This window comes from Panthera tigris, chromosome B4 (assembly GCF_018350195.1).
Source record: "Panthera tigris isolate Pti1 chromosome B4, P.tigris_Pti1_mat1.1, whole genome shotgun sequence".
NCBI lineage: Eukaryota > Metazoa > Chordata > Mammalia > Carnivora > Felidae > Panthera > Panthera tigris.
The window spans coordinates 68,990,581-69,008,234 of NC_056666.1; the positions used below are offsets into that span (position 1 = coordinate 68,990,581).

The following is a 17,654-nucleotide window of genomic DNA, read 5'->3' on the forward strand; positions in this document are numbered from 1 at the left end:
TGAGGCGCCCCGTAAAGACCTACATTCTTCTGTATTTTCTTCCTTATTAAACAGTTGTTTGTTCTTAGTGTAAAGTTGAAACAGAACTGTTTTCTGCATATGGTTTGAAGTAGAGACCTGTCTTCCCTCCCATATGGAAAACCAATTAAAGAGTCCACTCTGTTTCCCTCATAGAAAATGCCATCTCTAGCACTTACCAACTTTTCAAATATGTATAAATCGATTTCTGAACTCTCTATTCTATTAATCCGCCTTTTCCTGCATTAAGACTATACTACTTTAAAATTTTTTTTTAACATTTTATTTATTTTTGCGAGACAGAGACAAAGCATGAGCAGGGGAGGGGCAGAGAGAGGGAGACACAGAATCCGAGGCAGGCTCCAGGCTCTGAACTATCAGCAGAGCCAGACACGGGGCTCAAACTCTTCGAACCGTGAGATCATGACCTGAGCTGAAGTCAGATGCTAAACTGACTGAGCCGCCCAGGCGCCCCAAGACTATACTACTTTAAATATCATAAATTTATATTTTACTTTTTTGAGGTATAATTTACATAAAGTATACAGTTTGATTTTTTAAGTATTATACACCCTCAATGTGATCCAACCCAGATCAAAATATTAACATTTCTCATGCTCTAGAATGCTCCCTCCCAATCAGTACCATATTTCCAAGAAAATCACTATGCTGACCTCTATCACCATAGATTAGTTATGCTTTTTTTTGTAATTAAGTAGGCTCCACGACCAATGTGGGACCTGAACCCACAACCCTGAGATCAAGAGCTGCATGCTACACCACTGACTGAGCCGGCCATGCACCCTTCCTTCTACTTGTTTTTGAACTTCCTGTGAATGAAATCATACAATACGTAATATTTTCTCATTTCTATGCTCAACGTTAAGCATGGGAGATTCATCCCATGTTGTGTGTAGCAATTTATTGTCATTGCCATCCATTCTAAACACTGCCAAGTTTAAAATCAGTCTTGCTATCCAATGGCACAATCCCCTCCTCATTGTTCTTTTTCTTCTTTCGGACCTGTCTTGGTTATTCTTGGGGCTTTACTTTTGTATATGAAGGTCATTTTCTACAAAAAAAAAAAAAATCCTATTGGGATTTTTGTCTGAAACTATACACAATCAATCACAGAGGAGTAACTTTTTTAGTAATATACTTCCCATATAGTATATCCTGCCTTTTACTCATGTCTAATTTTATGTCCTTAAATAAACTTTGGGCACTTTACAGAATTGGCTGTAAAGGAGAAAGTTTTTATTATATAACTGGCTAGTGCCAATTTGAATGTTGACTTTATATCCAGTAAAATTAAATTCTATTAATAGTGTTAGCTTCGGAGGCTCCTGGATGGCTCAGTTGGCTGAGCAATCCAACTCTTGATTTCAGCTCAGGTCATGCTTCCCAAGGTTGTGGGATCCAGCCCCACATCAGGCTCTGTGCTGAACATGAAGCCTGCTTAAGATTCTCTTAAGATTCTCTCCCTCTGCTCCTCTCCCTTGCTTGCATGCTTTCTCTCTAAAATAAAATTTTAAAAATAGTGTTGATTTTTAAAAAATGTTCTAAGGATATGTTCATCTCATTTTTCCTTTTTCAATTTTTTGGATTTCTTTCTCTTTTTTCTTATTAGTAAAGACATATTTGCTTATTCTTGACTTTAATGGGAATGTTGCTGCTTGAAAGAAAGTTTGAAAGACAGTCTTTACCGAAAGAAAAAGTTCACTTGTCATGGTGTGAGGGGTTTTTAAAAAAACATTAATGAGTGTTGACTTTTATCATAAACTTTTACTAAATCTTTCAAGACGGTTCCCCTAAATCTTGTAAGTTACACTGATATAATTTTCAAATAAAGAATTACCCCTACCATATCCTAATTAAAATTTTTATTTATTCATACATAAGATTGCTACTATTTGGGCCATTTTGCATAAAAATAGAATTATCTGTTCCGCAAAGTATATGTGAAATATGATTATAAATATCACAATTAAAACTATTTCTGTGATACGCCTTCCCACCAATGAGAATGGCTAGAACAAAAAAGACAGATAATGAAAGTGTTGGCGGTGAAGGTGTGGAAAAACTGGAACCCTCATTCGCTGCTGGTGGGAAAGTAAAATGGCACAGCCACTTTGGGGAAACAGTCTGGCAGTTCTTCAAAAGGTGAAACATAGTTATCATATAATCTAGCAATTCTGCTCCTAGGTACATAACCCAAGAGAAATGAAAATGTATGTCCACACAAAAATTTGTACACAAATGTTGACAGCAGGGCTTTCATAATAGCCAAAAAATGCAAAACAGTCCAAATATCTATCACCTGATTAAAGGATAACCAAAATGTGGTATATCCATACAATGAGATATTATTTGGCTATAAAAAGAATAAAGTGCACTGATACATGCTACAACATAGCTGGACCTTAAAAATATTATGCTAAGCAAAAGAAGTGAATCACAAATGGCCACACACATATTGAATGATTTCATTTATGCAAAATGTCAGAGTAGGCAAATTTATAGAAGGAGAGTAAATCAGTGGTTGCACAAGGATGGAGGGTTTGGGGAAAATTGGGAATGACTGCTAACAGGTACAGTTCTTTTTGGGTGATGAAAATATTTTGAAACATTGTGTTAATGTCTACAGAACACTAAAAATGCTAAAAACCACTGAATTACACGTTTAAAATGGATAAGTGACAGAACTTGTGGATGACAGCTCAATAAATTTGCTATTTTTAAAAACCTATACCTCTCAGGGAAATCTACTGCAACTTTAATTACTTTAATGGTTTTCTTTACAAGTTTGGAATGATTTTTTTCCTGGAAAATAATCCATTTCACCTGGTTTTTAAAAGTTTATATACATACATATACATACACATACATATACATATATATATAAGTGATTTCTTGTGATTCCAAAATTATAATTGCACTTGTCATTATATCTCACTTTTTTTTTTATATCTCATTAAATTTTATTATTTCCATCATGGTTTTTGATGAGTACATCCAGAACTTAATCAACTAAAAAGAACCAGTGTTGATTTGAATAAACATTGCTCTCATTTTTATTGTTGATTATCTTCTATTTCACCAAATTCTACTTGTGTTTTTATTTCCTTCCCTCCTTCTTTCTTAGCTTTTGTTTTTTGTTGTTTTTTTTTTTAGTTTTTGAGTTGAGTATCTGGCTCATTTATTTTCTTTCAACCTGATACATGGATTTAAAGTTACAAATTTACTCCTGAGGACCACTTTTCCTGTTCCTTCAAGTTCTGATACAATGCTTTTGTCACAATTCAGCTTTAATTATTTGACAGTTTCTTTAATTTTTTTTTTAAATTCTTGAAAATGCTTGGTCATTTTTTCTTCAATACCGCTTCTCCTTTATTCTCTGTATCTTCCATTCCAAAACTCCAATCAGATCTATACTAGAGCTTTTCAATCCACCTCTACAGTGGCTTAGCTTTTCTTTCATATTTTTCATCTTTTTATTTTCCTGGTTGGTGTCCTGGAAGATTTATCAGTTTTAGCCTGAAATTAATAACTTCTCTCTTCAGCTGAGTCTAATCATTTTTTTTGCCCATTTATTGAGTTATTTTTATAACTAGCTATATTTTTTTATTTCAATTAGTTACTCCATATATCTCAACATATTTATTGCTTCTTGACTGTTCTTATTCAAATATAATGCAATAAGCTCTGAATGAGAAAAGGGGATATATTTTAAGCTAATACACTTTTATGTGAAATGTTCTTTGAATGTTATCCACTACAAAACTCTTCTTTAAAGAAAAAAAAAAATCCACTTCTTAAAAGTTCTCTTGACTGCTATTCTACCAAATGTACCCCACTGTGCCTACCTGTATCAAGGCATGGAAAAAACAAGCTCTATTATTCCCATTTTAGAATGAGAGAAATTGAAGCACAATATGGTTCTTTTTAAAATACTTTCTCAACTTTTTTTTTAAAAATATCAAAACCACAAAAAAAGTTGAGAAGTACAATGTCCTGCATACCTTTTACCTAGATTCAAAATTGTTAACATATGCCACATTTGCTTTATTTCTCCTTTTCTCCCTCTCTACATACAAATATACCACACATTTTTTTCTGAATCCATTTGTGAACCCATCGCAATATTTCACTTCAAAATTTTTCAGCATGTTATCTCTAAAGAATAAAAAATAAGGATAGTCTTAATATCCCATACTACTATCATACCAAAGAAATTAAATAGCTTGATTAAAATTGAATAGCTTCTTACATGGATGTGCAGAAGCAAATTCAAAACAAGCATTTAAGTCATCTCACTAAATGTTCTTTATCTTGTTTTGTCTAAATGGAGCAGAACTGGTTCTCTGGTGAGATTCACACTCAATCTATCATTTCCTTCCTTCAGTAACCCTGAATTAAATTTCATTTACTGCTTCTTCAGATAGGTATTCTTAAATCCAAGCATTTCTGAAAATCAAGCAATAATCTTCAAAGTTATTCAAACCTCAAAAATCAAGTACACTGAATTTCCGGTTTGTTTACTAACAGTAAATGAGTCTTAAAATGAGACAAACTAGTTAACTCTCTTAAAACTATACACTATTGGGGCGCCTGGGTGGCTCAGTCGGTTAAGTGTCCGACTTCAGCTCAGGTCATGATCTCACGGTCCACGAGTTCGAGCCCCGCGTCGGGCTCTGGGCTGATGGCTCAGAGCCTGGAGCCTGCTTCCGATTCTGTGCCTCCCTCTCTCTGCCCCTCCCCCGTTCATGCTCTGTCTCTCTCTGTCTCAAAAATAAATAAACGTTAAAACTATACACTATTTTAATGTCCCACAGAAGTTTATAGTGTGCTAAACAATCACAATTTCACTCTTCCAGTTTTAAAAGGAAAAAAACTGTTGTTCTTAAGAACTTACAAAAAGGACTGATAAGCCAAATGAACCTGCTCTACAAATAAGAAAACTAATGAATATATTCATGAACAACTCATTTTCTTCTATCAACTACATGAAAAACTAGTTTTTTAATGGGTACAACTTAAACTCAATCTCTGACGTTAGGAACTAAATAAGACTAAAAACAATAAAATCCTATCCTTGTTTTCAATGACCATACAAATCAGCTTAAGTGTTTCACACTGGAAGGAACAGCAATACAACCTAAAGCTAATAATGTTTAAAGGTGAAACTGTCATACAGATGAAAATTATATCCATAATCACAGAAATGTTTAAGATAAAAAGATGTTTAGGATCAATCTACAATCAAATAATAGTTAACAGGAGTGTTTACTATGTGCTGTTAGGCACTAAGTATATCCCACGATTCAATTAATTCAATCCTCATAGCAATCTCATTTCTCCACTGAGGAAACATAGGTCACAGAGAGATGCTAGCACAAAAGGAATTATGTAAGGGATAGGACTTGACTTCAACCTTAGAGTACAGAAAAGTAGAATGAGGTCATTTCAAAAAATTGGAAAAGCACAAGCCTTAAAGCATAAATATAACAAGTATCCAAGTAAGACCAAAAGAAAAGTTTCAAAATGGAGAAATTAAGGCTGGATAAATAGGATGGGATTGTAAGAGGTCTTACATACCTAGCAAATGGATGAAAATTTTATAAAACAGCTTGAATAGAGCACCACTACAGGCTCTTTATGTGTTAAAAGTGCCCTTTTAAAAAAGACAACCTGGTAACAATACAGAATGAGAGAAATGAGAAGGTATTCTGTCCAATTCTAACATTTACATGCCAGTGCAATAAACTGTCTGATACCTATGGAATCTGAGAGTCCACAGTGAACCAACTGGGCCACCCATCACATCAATAAGGCCATCTATTATGAACAAGGAAGTAGTAAACAGAGCTGAACACACCCTGAATTATTTTCCAAATATACCTACAATGAAGTTAAAAGGTACACTGAAAACTATGTCAGTAAGAAATGCTACATAATTAACATAAAATTACTTTTGCTGCTCAGTACTATGCCAAAAGAATTTGGCCAAATTTGGCATAAGCATAACTTTTACAGTGTAAGTATTTACTTCATATAAATGCAACATCACAAATAAAGGAATTTATAAAATAATTCAACACACAGCTTCCTTAAATTGCTTTAGAAGTATTACACTATTTACCAAAAGATAATAGACACATAATTTTTATAAAAAAACAACTATTATGTAAATGATACTCTTTAAATTTAACGTCACACTTATTCATACGCCCATCAAGAACTAGGTATTTATCACTCATGTAATAAATTCCACAAATCTACATCAAATTTACAAAAAGAAGCTATCTCAAACAACTTTCCTCTTGGTAATTAAATTCCTTCTAAAGAGAAGAAATGTGAGAAAAAAAATCTCAAATTTGCAAAAACTAGATTACTCACCAGTAACTTGAGTTATCCTATTGGGTCTTTTCCCTCACAGATCCACCTCTCTTGCCCTTCTGTCCAGCATGAGAATCTTCCTGATGGGCATCCACTGGAACTGAGGGGGCATGCAGTACAGACGTATATGTAAGAAAGTTGGGGGGAGGGGATTTGGGAGATGCTAGAGACATGCTTCAGTGCACTTGCTTACCTTCCTGAAATTGGAAATTTCAACGGTTCCTTGGTCCTCGAGGCATTCACAATAGCTTCAAAGAATGTGGATCTGTGGAGATTACCCAATAGGAGAACTCCAGTTACTGGTAAGTGATCCAGCTTTTTCTTCTCTATCAGAATAAGAAGATTAATTTTATTTGAGATTATTAATACCCATAGAACTACAGGGGAAAGGAGTGTAAATTTACCAGGTAACTGTATATGAATGCACCAAAATAAACACAGAAACAAAACGCATTCCTGGCATTATCAGAAAGAGAAAGAAAAAAAAATACGATTTGAATGGTTTCATTTTTAAATTCCCATTATAATGGCAGCTATACCTTAATATACAAAAATATCAGCTATCAGACTATTCCATTTCACTGAAACAACACCGTCACTCTTTAATATTAGTAAAAGTATAATTAGTTGATCAAAATCTGCCATTTCTTAACTAGTCATTGTCATTAACCTTCACCGAATTTTGGTGTAGCAGCCACAGTGAACTACAATCTGTAAGACTTCAGATAAAAAGCATCAATAAAATTCCCTTTTCTCACTAAGTCTTTAAAATAGCCACTTACCACCAATAAGAAACCAGCCACACACACATATAGAAGTATGCCAGACCACTGATAAGAATGCTGATTTTAATTTAAATATGTGCACAAAGTAGAAATCATAGTTGTTGTTTGTTTTTTTTTTAATTTTTTTAACGTTTATTTATTTTTGAGACAGAGCATGAACGGGGGAGGGTCAGAGAGAGAGGGAGACACAGAATCGGAAGCAGGCTCCAGGCTCTGGGCCATCATCAGCCCAGAGCCCGACGCGGGGCTCGAACCCACAGACCGTGAGATCGTGACCTGAGCCGAAGTCGGACGCTTAACCGACTGAGCCGCCCAGGAGCCCCAGAAATCATAGTTTTAACTGTTATACTTTTAAAATAATTGTCTAAAAATGGTCCTGTCATTAAAAACAAAAACCAACAAAAAACTGACTTCTAAAAAAAGGTCTTCTCAACAGAACTTTATTTTGAAGTTCACATGAAAACATTCTATTACCTTTAATTCAATACATATTAATCAGGTAAAGACTAGTTTCTGTTGAAGATAGAGATATATTTCAGTAATACTCCTCCCTCTTACCATTATGCTGCTAAATAATCATCTTCTGCCCTCAAGAAACAAAGTTTTTATGTTTCCTAATTCTATAGAAACAAAGATAATGTATAGTTTTTCTCTGTTTTAAAAGTGAATAGGATTAAGAGGCGCCTGGGTGGCTCAGTGGTTAAGCATCCAACTCTTGATTTCGGCTCAGGTCATGATCTCATGGTCGTGAGATGGAGCCCCATATCAGGCTCTGCACTGGGCATGGAGCCTGCTTGGGATTCTCTATCCCCCTCTCCCTTTGCCCTCCCCCCCCCAATAACAAAATAAAATAAAAATATTTTAAAAATAAAATAGGATAAAATGGTGTATAAATTCATCATTCAACAAAAATAAGTTGAACACGTAATGCTCATGAAAATCTTACATTTCACTCTTGTTATGATGGAATGTTTGCATTTGGTATTAAGTCGACAGCACACGTCAAGATTTTTGCTAGATTGTTACTTAATTTGAAGATATAAATTGTCTTGTATATAAATTATATACTTTTTAAAGTAAATCTGGGTTTTAAAACATAGTTTAATGCATTTGTTTTTAAATGACCCATTCATACAAACAGGGCACTACACAGACCTCCATTTCTAACTGTAATACAGAGATAAATATCAAAAGGGTCCTCTAGTTAAGTTTTCCAGATTCCTATTTAACTTCTAGTACCTGAAGAGTACCTGGCATAAAGGTCCTACATGTTTGGATTAATAAAGTAAATACAGGTGCAATAATCCAAACATTTCAAACTTTTGGCATCATCTAGGATAAAAAAGTATCACTAAGAACTAAATAATAATTCCCAGTTTTTATTTATAACAAATTTAGACTCATGAATTTAAAATAGAACCAACTGCATTTTTAAACTAATTTAAGATAATTAAAATATCTTGAAAATATTTTAAAGTAACCAAAAGTGTCACTTAGAGACCAGCACTGAAAGCTATTTGTTGTTATCATGCCATTACCTCAACTAAGACAGATTTTATCAGAATAGCTTAGAAAAGTACTTCCAGAAATTAGGATGCTCTATTTAAAACTATCTTGTGTAAGCCCTAATAATTACAACACTCATTCACAAAAAGGTACTCCTTAGTAATTAAGAATCAAATCAAGTATTTCGGTAATGAAAAATCTATTCCATAAAATCAATCTAAACTTGTGAAAAAACTGCTTAGAAAAAAACGTGGTAGCTAACTTTCACTTCCACTACTACCCCTGGTTCGGACATTATATTTTAGCTAGAGGCAATTTAAATTACAACTGGTTTTGATGATTCCATGTACCTTATTTTCTAATTTTCAATTAAGATTTAAAATTCTTATGGAAATTATTATGGTTGTGGGAAGTTATTCACCATAAATCCTGGACTTGGAATCCTATAACAGCATAATGAAATTTAACATTATACACATATTCATGCATATTTAAATGACACTACTGATGTTTCATATGTAAACAAACAATGGGGCATATGTGTTTATATTTGAATTGAGTCCATTATGACTTTTCTCCCTTTTCAGTCCATGATACACTCTCCTCAGGGTCCCCAAATTATAAATACCACCCATTTCCTAATCAAAATTTCCTTTTCCTCAGTTTTTAACTTTCATTTTTATTTTTTTTAGTTTATATCCAAGTTAGTTAACATACCACTATATGTTATTTGTTCCTTTCCCTCATTTAATCCACCATTTCCCACTAATCCACAGAGAAACAAAAACAATACTATTTTCTCATTAATATAATTAACTTAAAATCAAAATGGCAAGAACTCTACTCATCTGTAAAATAAGGATAACAACAAAACCTAGTTCACGGGACAGTATTGGGAATTAAGTTAATGTAAATAAAGCTTTAGACCCAATGCCCAGAATCTAACTATATACATCAAACTGTTGACATAATCATCCAGAAATGGTTTTCAAGTGATTTTATACACTTTTAGAGGGATATAGTCTACATAAGAAAACTACATAAAAGAACTACATAAAGAAATTCTAAACTTAGAGATTTGTTTATAATAATTTCGGTACTATTATTTTGAAACTATATATATTTTTTAATGTTTATTTTTCAGAGATAGAGAATGAGAGAGAGAAAGAGAAGAAGCCACAGAATCTGAAGCAGGCTCCAGGCTCTGAGCTATCAGCAGAGAGCTCAACGCGGGGCTCAAACTCACAAACCATGAGATCATGACCTGAGCCAAAGTCGGACACTTAACTGACTGAGCCACGCAGGCGCCCCTGAACTAGATTGTTTATACTGCAAGATAAAGAAAATAAGTAATTTATGTTACTGATTAGGAATCACCAATTACAACATAAAAGCTGTAAGAACATGTTAATATCAAAACTCAATTCCAAATACCACTATACACTTGCGATTTTTTAAAAAGGCATATAATTTGGAAATAGTTAATAAAAGATTCCAGGCAGCAATTAGTAAATAAATCACTATCATTATCAGATTAACTTAAAAACTATATCTGCTAATAATATAAAACCAGGCTTTACATTAGATTTACTTTAGTAAAGGAAGTTACTCAACTTTACAAGTTGCCAGAAACATTTATACAAATTGTTTTCCATGTCCCAATACCTGATTTTTATAAGCTAGAATTTTACAACTGTTGACAAATTCTAAAACGAAAACATGAGAAAAACAGCATATATTCATGTTATTGACTGACATTTGATGGTGAAAATACTAATATTCAAATTGTTTGGAAGCTAAAGGGGAAGGATGGTAGCAGAACCCCTGCTTTGGACAAAAGAATTTCTCATTTATTTATCTTATATTTTGAATTTCCCCCCATCTTTTCCTTCCAAGAAAGAATTCTGCAACAACAACAAAAAGTTTAAACTTTAAAGGATAGCGTGGTGGGTAACCTCTAAGACTGCCCACAATGATCCAACCAACCTCTTGGTATGCAAGCCCTTATGTAATTTCCTCCCCCAGAAAATAGGCTGGATTTAGTGACTGATTTCTCAGGAAGAGAATGTGGCAGAAGTAATGGGATATCACTCCCAATATTAGGTTATAAAAAGACTGGCTTCTTTTGGGGGCTCTCTCTGATACCTTGTTTTGGAGTAAACAAGGTGCCATATGGTGAGCAGCCCCATGGAGGGGCCCATGTGGCCAAGAAACTGATGTCTCTGGCCAACAGCCAGAGTCCTGAGGCCTGTCGACAGCCATGTGAGTACTTGGTAGCAGGTATTCTAAGGCCTGCTGACAACCACACGAGTGAACCTGAAAGTGGATCCTCCCTCATTTGAGCCTGAGACCCTGAGCAGCCCGAATCACCTGATAAGCTGCTTCTAAATTCTTGACTCAGAAAGGAGGATAAGGTAATAAATGTTTATTATTTTCAGACAGTAAATTTTGAGGTAATTTGTTATACAAAATTACAATTTGTCTAAGTGCGCAGCAGCCCTGAAACTGGTTGCTGTGTCTGCAAGCTTTTTTTTTTTTTTACTGAATGATGTTAAGAACTAATTAATTTAGATATAAAGAAGTCTACGTTACCTCAACCCCCAGAATAAAATATTACTCTACTGGCTGTCAAATAGCATCCCTCACTTCCTACCACCTCTTCTACTATGCTAAATATTAACCAATTGTCCAGTGACATAATGCTGTGTAGTTTTTCTTTCACAACATTTTATATTCTATTCATTCTTCCTAAGAATACCTTAATCATATTAATTAATCTTCAACAATATTGTGATCTTCCTAATTTAACAGATGCCCCAGGTCCCTTAATTATGCACCACATTTTATAAACCATATCTTAAAATGGGATACTTCCATAGACAGTCAATATCATCTACTCTTTATAGCTTCTAGTACAAGGAAACATTTTCCTGATCCTAGTCCAAAACATCAGGTGCATCATATGTAATCCTTTATTCACCAACTATAGTTAGTATCCAAGTTAACATACAAAAATAACAGCTAATGGTACTCTCAATGCTAACAATTATGCCAGCATGAAAATGAAGTCTAACTTTTACTGTAATTATGTCCTTTTTCTCAACTTTTGATATTAAAATTAACCTGACCAGACTCTAAGCCCTGCATTAGTTTCCAAATCAATTCTTAATAACCATCTCTAAAATGTGTAAGTGCATATTTTCTGTATAATCTGATTTTATAAAACAATGGCAAATTTTTCTGACAAATTCCAATATAGTCTGAAGTTAACACTGACAGTTTTCAAACTACTGCCCATATTCTAAATAATAACTTTGTTATTCAGCAGTCATAAAATCTGAATCATGAATCACATCAAATCCAATTTACTCCACAGATGCCTATTACTTTATGAACCAAACAGTTTTATGAAAAGTGCTGTGATTTGCCTGGTTAGATGATCAATAAAGATTGCTATGATTCATTCCTTCTAAAAACAGAACATAAAGGATTACTCAAACCATACACGCTCCCCCACAATTATACTATTACATTTACTTACCACTTAAAAAAATTCTTGATACCAAGGTGGACCCAATTTTTTATATTAATTCTATTAACTGTTATAGGTACAATCAGGAGCTACCTGTAAAAGTACAGGCTTAATGATAGATGTTACTGGATAATTAGAGCATTCTTGAGAAAGTTAGTTACTAACATAATTTTACTCATCTCCTGACCTACAAATATTAACTTCCTTTATTTAACCTGTAGATACAATTTAGAACTACTGTAACTACCATGAAAAGCTTAGTACAAGCACTTTGCAGGATTATCTTGTTATAACCTAAAATATAAATTTTAACAGTCGTTAAAATAAACATTACACAGAATGCAAGAGAAAAATTAAGATTCTATCTGAAGAACGGCCATTTGACATGGCTCACTACATCCCCTCGTTTTGAAAACAATCTCTTCCCAGTTTCTGTAACATTACATTCTGCCAGTTTCTTACTGCCTATTTCTCTTTCTCCTCCATTTCTTCATCTTGGCGGACACAAAAAGGTTGTAATGTTTCCTGGGTTCTCTTTTCTCATGCTATGCAGTCTATTCACTCCCTGATCTGTCTTACCTACTTCCATAACTTCAACTCAATCATGTATGCTGATGACTATCAAGTATATATTCATAGCCCTGTCCTCCTTTGTAAGCCCACGCCTCACATATCCAACTGCCTCACAGATCTCCCCTCTCAGATTTCCCTCAGATACCTGAAATTCAACAAATCTAAAAGTGAACTACTACCTTTCCCCAAAACTGTCCCTCTTCCTGTTCCCTTTGTCAGTGTAAAGCACATTTATCCAGCTGCTTACCTGAGCCAGAATCCTGGGATTCATCCTTGATTCTTCCCTCTCTATAACCCAACTTCCTATCTCCCATAACCACCTCCAGCCATCCATCAAGTCCTATCAATTTGCTCCTAAATGTATCTAGAATCCATTCATTTCTGTCTCCCACTGACATTATCCTTGTTCTGGCCACTACTGTATCTTGCCTAGACCTATTGTAATGGCTTCCACTAAATGGTTTCCCTGCCTCTAGTTCAGATTTAACAAACAAGCATGACATTATGACAAAATAAAATGCTATTAGTTGTGGTTTAAAGTATACATTATACTGATGGCAAAAGAAAACATTTTTAAACTGCTGAAAAAGCTGCACATGAAGGTAACTTTGGTTAAACGGGCATAATTAAACATAATACATCCAACTCACAGACTGATAAAATGAAACATTATATAAACATCACTTAAAAAACAAGAAATGGAAAACAGCTTAAAGCAGCAATCAGATACATGATAAAGAGTCTTTGCAGTTTAAGCATTACCAATATCTATGCAAGACACAGTGACAGGCACTGGGAATTTTTATTACTATTTATAATTATCATCATAATTAATTAACTAAGAGCTATGCTAAGTTCCTTAGATCATTTATCACATTGAATCATCACCATAAAGCTGTATGGTTATATGGCTGTAAATGGCAAGGTGGGGATTTAAGCTGAAATAGGATTCCAGGACAAATGGTAAAGCGATTACAGTGATTTCTCCTAGGAAGGAGAAAGAAACAGAAACAAAATGATTTCAATACACTATGTAATTACAACCACCAGATTTTTGGATAGAATGCTTCAAGAATAATTCAAAGGACATTCGTTCTGGCCTACAGATAAAGATATGCTTCTTGAGAGATGATGCTTGAGCAAACATAAAGACCAAAAAAGAAAATTTTGGAGGATGGAACAGTATGAGGCAGAAAAAACAACATAATATACAAGATGACAGAGTGGCCTAAAAAAGATCATGACCATGCTTTCTGACAATCCAACCCTGAAAACAGACTTACTTTTTAACTATGGCAAACAGTAAAAAATGTTTTTAACTGTTCAACTCTTAAGTCTATAAATACTGCTTACCACTATTACACTACCAAAGTGCTTTTTAGAAGTTAAAACTTTCACTGGTAATCCCCAAATGTTTATGTGACAAGTCACATCTGGTTACTAGGGGACACACCCCACCCCCAACAGCACGCAAGGAGGGGAAGAGAGGAAAGAGAAGAGGGAGGGACGGGGAAAGGGCAGGTACATGAAATTGTAAAATTATCCCTGAAATAATTTGTGGAAATGTTATCCTTTAGTAGAAGACCCTTATTCTTATGTTCTGGTTTTGTCAGCTACCACATTTGAACCCACATGCTTGACAATAGGGACTGTTACACCCCTAACGGATATCAAGTATTATATCACCACTCATGTATTTGATGGTTTTAGCTAACATTTTCTGAGGACTTACTATATGCCAGGTACTGTCAAGTATTTTGCAAGACTTATCTCATTTAATCCTCACAACAACTCTGTGAGGTAGGTGTTATTATCAAGTCCATTTTATAAATGTAAAAACTGAGACTCAAAAGTTGATTAACTTTCACAAGGTCACACAGCTAGTAAGTGGTGAGATCAATATTTAAGCCGAAACAATCAAGCTCCAGAGTCCAAACTCTTCATCACTATACTACAGGGAACTACTGTAGGGAACTCTGAAATACTGAAAAAAAAAATTTTTTTTTTTTGCTTTCCATTATACTGAATACGCCTAAAAATTTAAAACATGTAGGAGCGCCTGGGCGGCTCAGTCACTTAAGCATCCAACTCTAGATTCGGCTCAGGTCATGATCTCACCATCGTTGTGGGATGGAGCTCCACGTTGGACTCTGTGCTACAGCATGGAGCCTGCCTGGGATTCTCCTTCTCTCTCTCCATCCCTCCCACATGCGTACACGCTCTTTCTCAAAATAAGTATTTTTTAGAATAAAATAAAATAACATGTAGGCAAAAAAATAAAACTAGATAAATTTTCCTGCACCAAAAATATGTATAATGAAGTCCTACACAAGTGGAATATGGAAAGATCACAATTAAACTGTCAATTACCAAGGAATATTACAGAAAAATGCCATGTGATCAGAGGCATTAAGTTTATGGAAAATTGGCGAGGGAATACTACCCAAATGTGATAACCACATTCATATAGATAAATGGAATAGCCTTATCCATGTCACCAAAAACTATAATTTGATGACATGATGAATTTAATATATTTCTTGTCTATAAATTATACTGGTTATCACTCAACTAATTAATGATTATATAGCTCTAGGTTTTACCAGCCTTGGTCTTTGAAAACAGAGGAAAGGGGGCACCTGGGTGGCTCAGTCAGTTAAACGTCCGACTTCGGCTCAGGTCATGATCTCATGGTTCATGGGTTCGAGCCCCACATTGAGCCCCATGTCAGGCTCTGCACTGACAGTGCGGAGCCTACTTAGGATTCCCTCTCTTCATCTCTCTCTGCCTCTCTCTCTCTCTTTCAAAAATAAATGGATAAACATAAAAAAACTTTAAAAATCTTAAAATTTTTTAAAAAGAGCAAAGTGTCTAACAAGATGGGTGAGAAGAAAGGAAAGATAAAGGGAAGGAGGGAGGAAGAAAAGGCTTTTCAAGGGACAAACTTTTTAATCTATGCATCACTACACAGAATTCATTATTAGCTCTTGCTTTTGAAACGTGTGGCTAAGAAGTCCAGTCACAATTAACCCAGCCTACGCTGAACAGACAAATTTAAGTGGTGGAAAGCTAAATGGAAGGAACAGGGCAGTGGTTTCAAAAAAAAAACTGTTCCAATAGCAAAGCAGCTTCAGGAAATAAATTAAAAGAAACCCTAGTGAATAAAGTATATAAGAGCATAGATGACATAGCTGAAGTGGAGTGTGGGAGCATGGAGCCCCACTTGGTTGTTCCTGCTGGCAGTCACTGAGATAATTTCATGAGATTTTAGGGCTCCAACCAACACAATTCAAAACCCCTGTGTTCTTCTGAGGGAAGGCTAGCTCATTTCTACCCCAACAAACCTGTTACTTGATTCTAACCAGCAAAAACATTTTCTTACTCCCTTATTCCCTGCAACTTGCTCTCTCACAGGTTTCCCAAAGCCAGCTCTGAGTGAGCTGTATGGGTGAAGGAATGTATGGCTGTGTACAGATATCAGAAACAGGAATAAGAGGGAGGATGTGTTAACAGAGGCGGCATTTTTTGACATAAGAATTCATGAGGGAAGTGTTGGCCAGAGAGGGCACCATTAACAGAGACATACCCACGCTCAAATGTTGTACACAAATGCCTGCTCATATACACACTCGTACATGCAATGCTGCCTCACACACACATGCACCCCCAAAAGAAAGGGGAAAGCCCTTTGGAAAAAGCAGTTCAAGTAGAATGAATACCTCAGAGCCTTGCCCACCTCACTGTCTTATCTTGAAAAAAACCAGAGCAGTGCTTCTTGAATTTTAATGTGCATATGAATAATCTATAAAATGCAGATTATGACTCAGTAAATCCTCGGTGGGACTAGAGATTCTGCATTTTTTTTTTTTAAGTTTTATTGATTAAGTCATCCCTACACCCAGCATGGGGCTTGACCTCACAAGCGAGATCAAGAGTCCCAGGTTCCTCCAACTGAGCCAGCCAGAAGCCTAGAGATTCTGCATTTCTAACAAGTTCCCAGGAAGTGTCTCTGCCACTGGTCTTTGGACCACATTTCAATAGCAAGGGCCTACAGAACAGAATGTCCCAACGAGTTCTGTATTATAATAGAGAAAAAATAAAACAAAATCCACTCAGGTAAAACTGAGAACTGCACAACTATATAAGCTAAAACAAATTCTTTTGGAGGATTCTCAGGACTTTCAATTTATTAAACTCTAAGAAGATAATGATACACAGTATTTTCCCAACTTTCTTGGCTTGTTTTCAAAAGCATTCCCTACCACCAGTGTTTGTGAGGCCTACTGGAGTACAGAGAGAAGGCAAGATGAGAGCTGTCTTGTGAAGTCAGAGAAACACCCCTGATTTAGAAATCTCCTCCTTTCTCCCATTCTTCCAGAGAGAGACACCTCAACTTCCCCCTTTTAAATGCTAATATCCACTTGTAAAAAACAGAAAGGAAACACACGTTAGAAACAGCGATCTCTGGCTGGAGAGATGTTGTGATGAGCATTCCTATTTTCCTCTTTTTATTTCTTTAGTATCTTCCATGAACATGTATTATTTTTATCACCAATTACTTCCTTAAGAAAAAACTAACTCTACCCACCCCCCCCACCCCCGCCATGCTCAGGATATTTATTCACAATTACTTTATTTAGATTTACAGAACAGACAAAACAATAAGATTTTCTAGTAAAGGAAGAACTGCTGGTGGAGTGAAGAAAATAAAGGATGAGAAAGAAGGCAAGCTAGGGGAAAAGGAAAAAAAGCAAGCTAGAAATGAGTATTAAGAGACTTTGGGTCCTGGGGAGATCAAAGATAAACAGCAAAAAAGGATGGAAAAAGATCAAAGAAGACCA

At 35.1% G+C, this 17,654-nt stretch overlaps 1 protein-coding gene across 6 annotated transcripts in view; it reads right to left on the reverse strand.

Moving 5' to 3' along the window:
* YAF2 (YY1 associated factor 2) overlaps window positions 1-17,654 on the reverse strand; it is a 75,846-nt gene that overhangs the window by 44,505 nt on the left and 13,687 nt on the right. For 2 of the 6 annotated variants that reach the window (XM_042992130.1, XR_006219902.1), the window contains one exon: window positions 6,611-6,682. The exons of the other annotated variants lie outside the window; for them this stretch is intronic. In XM_042992130.1, coding sequence (XP_042848064.1) covers window positions 6,611-6,682 — 72 coding nt within the window. Of the gene's footprint in view, window positions 1-6,610; window positions 6,683-17,654 lie in introns of those variants that run through there. 6 annotated transcript variants of the gene reach the window in all.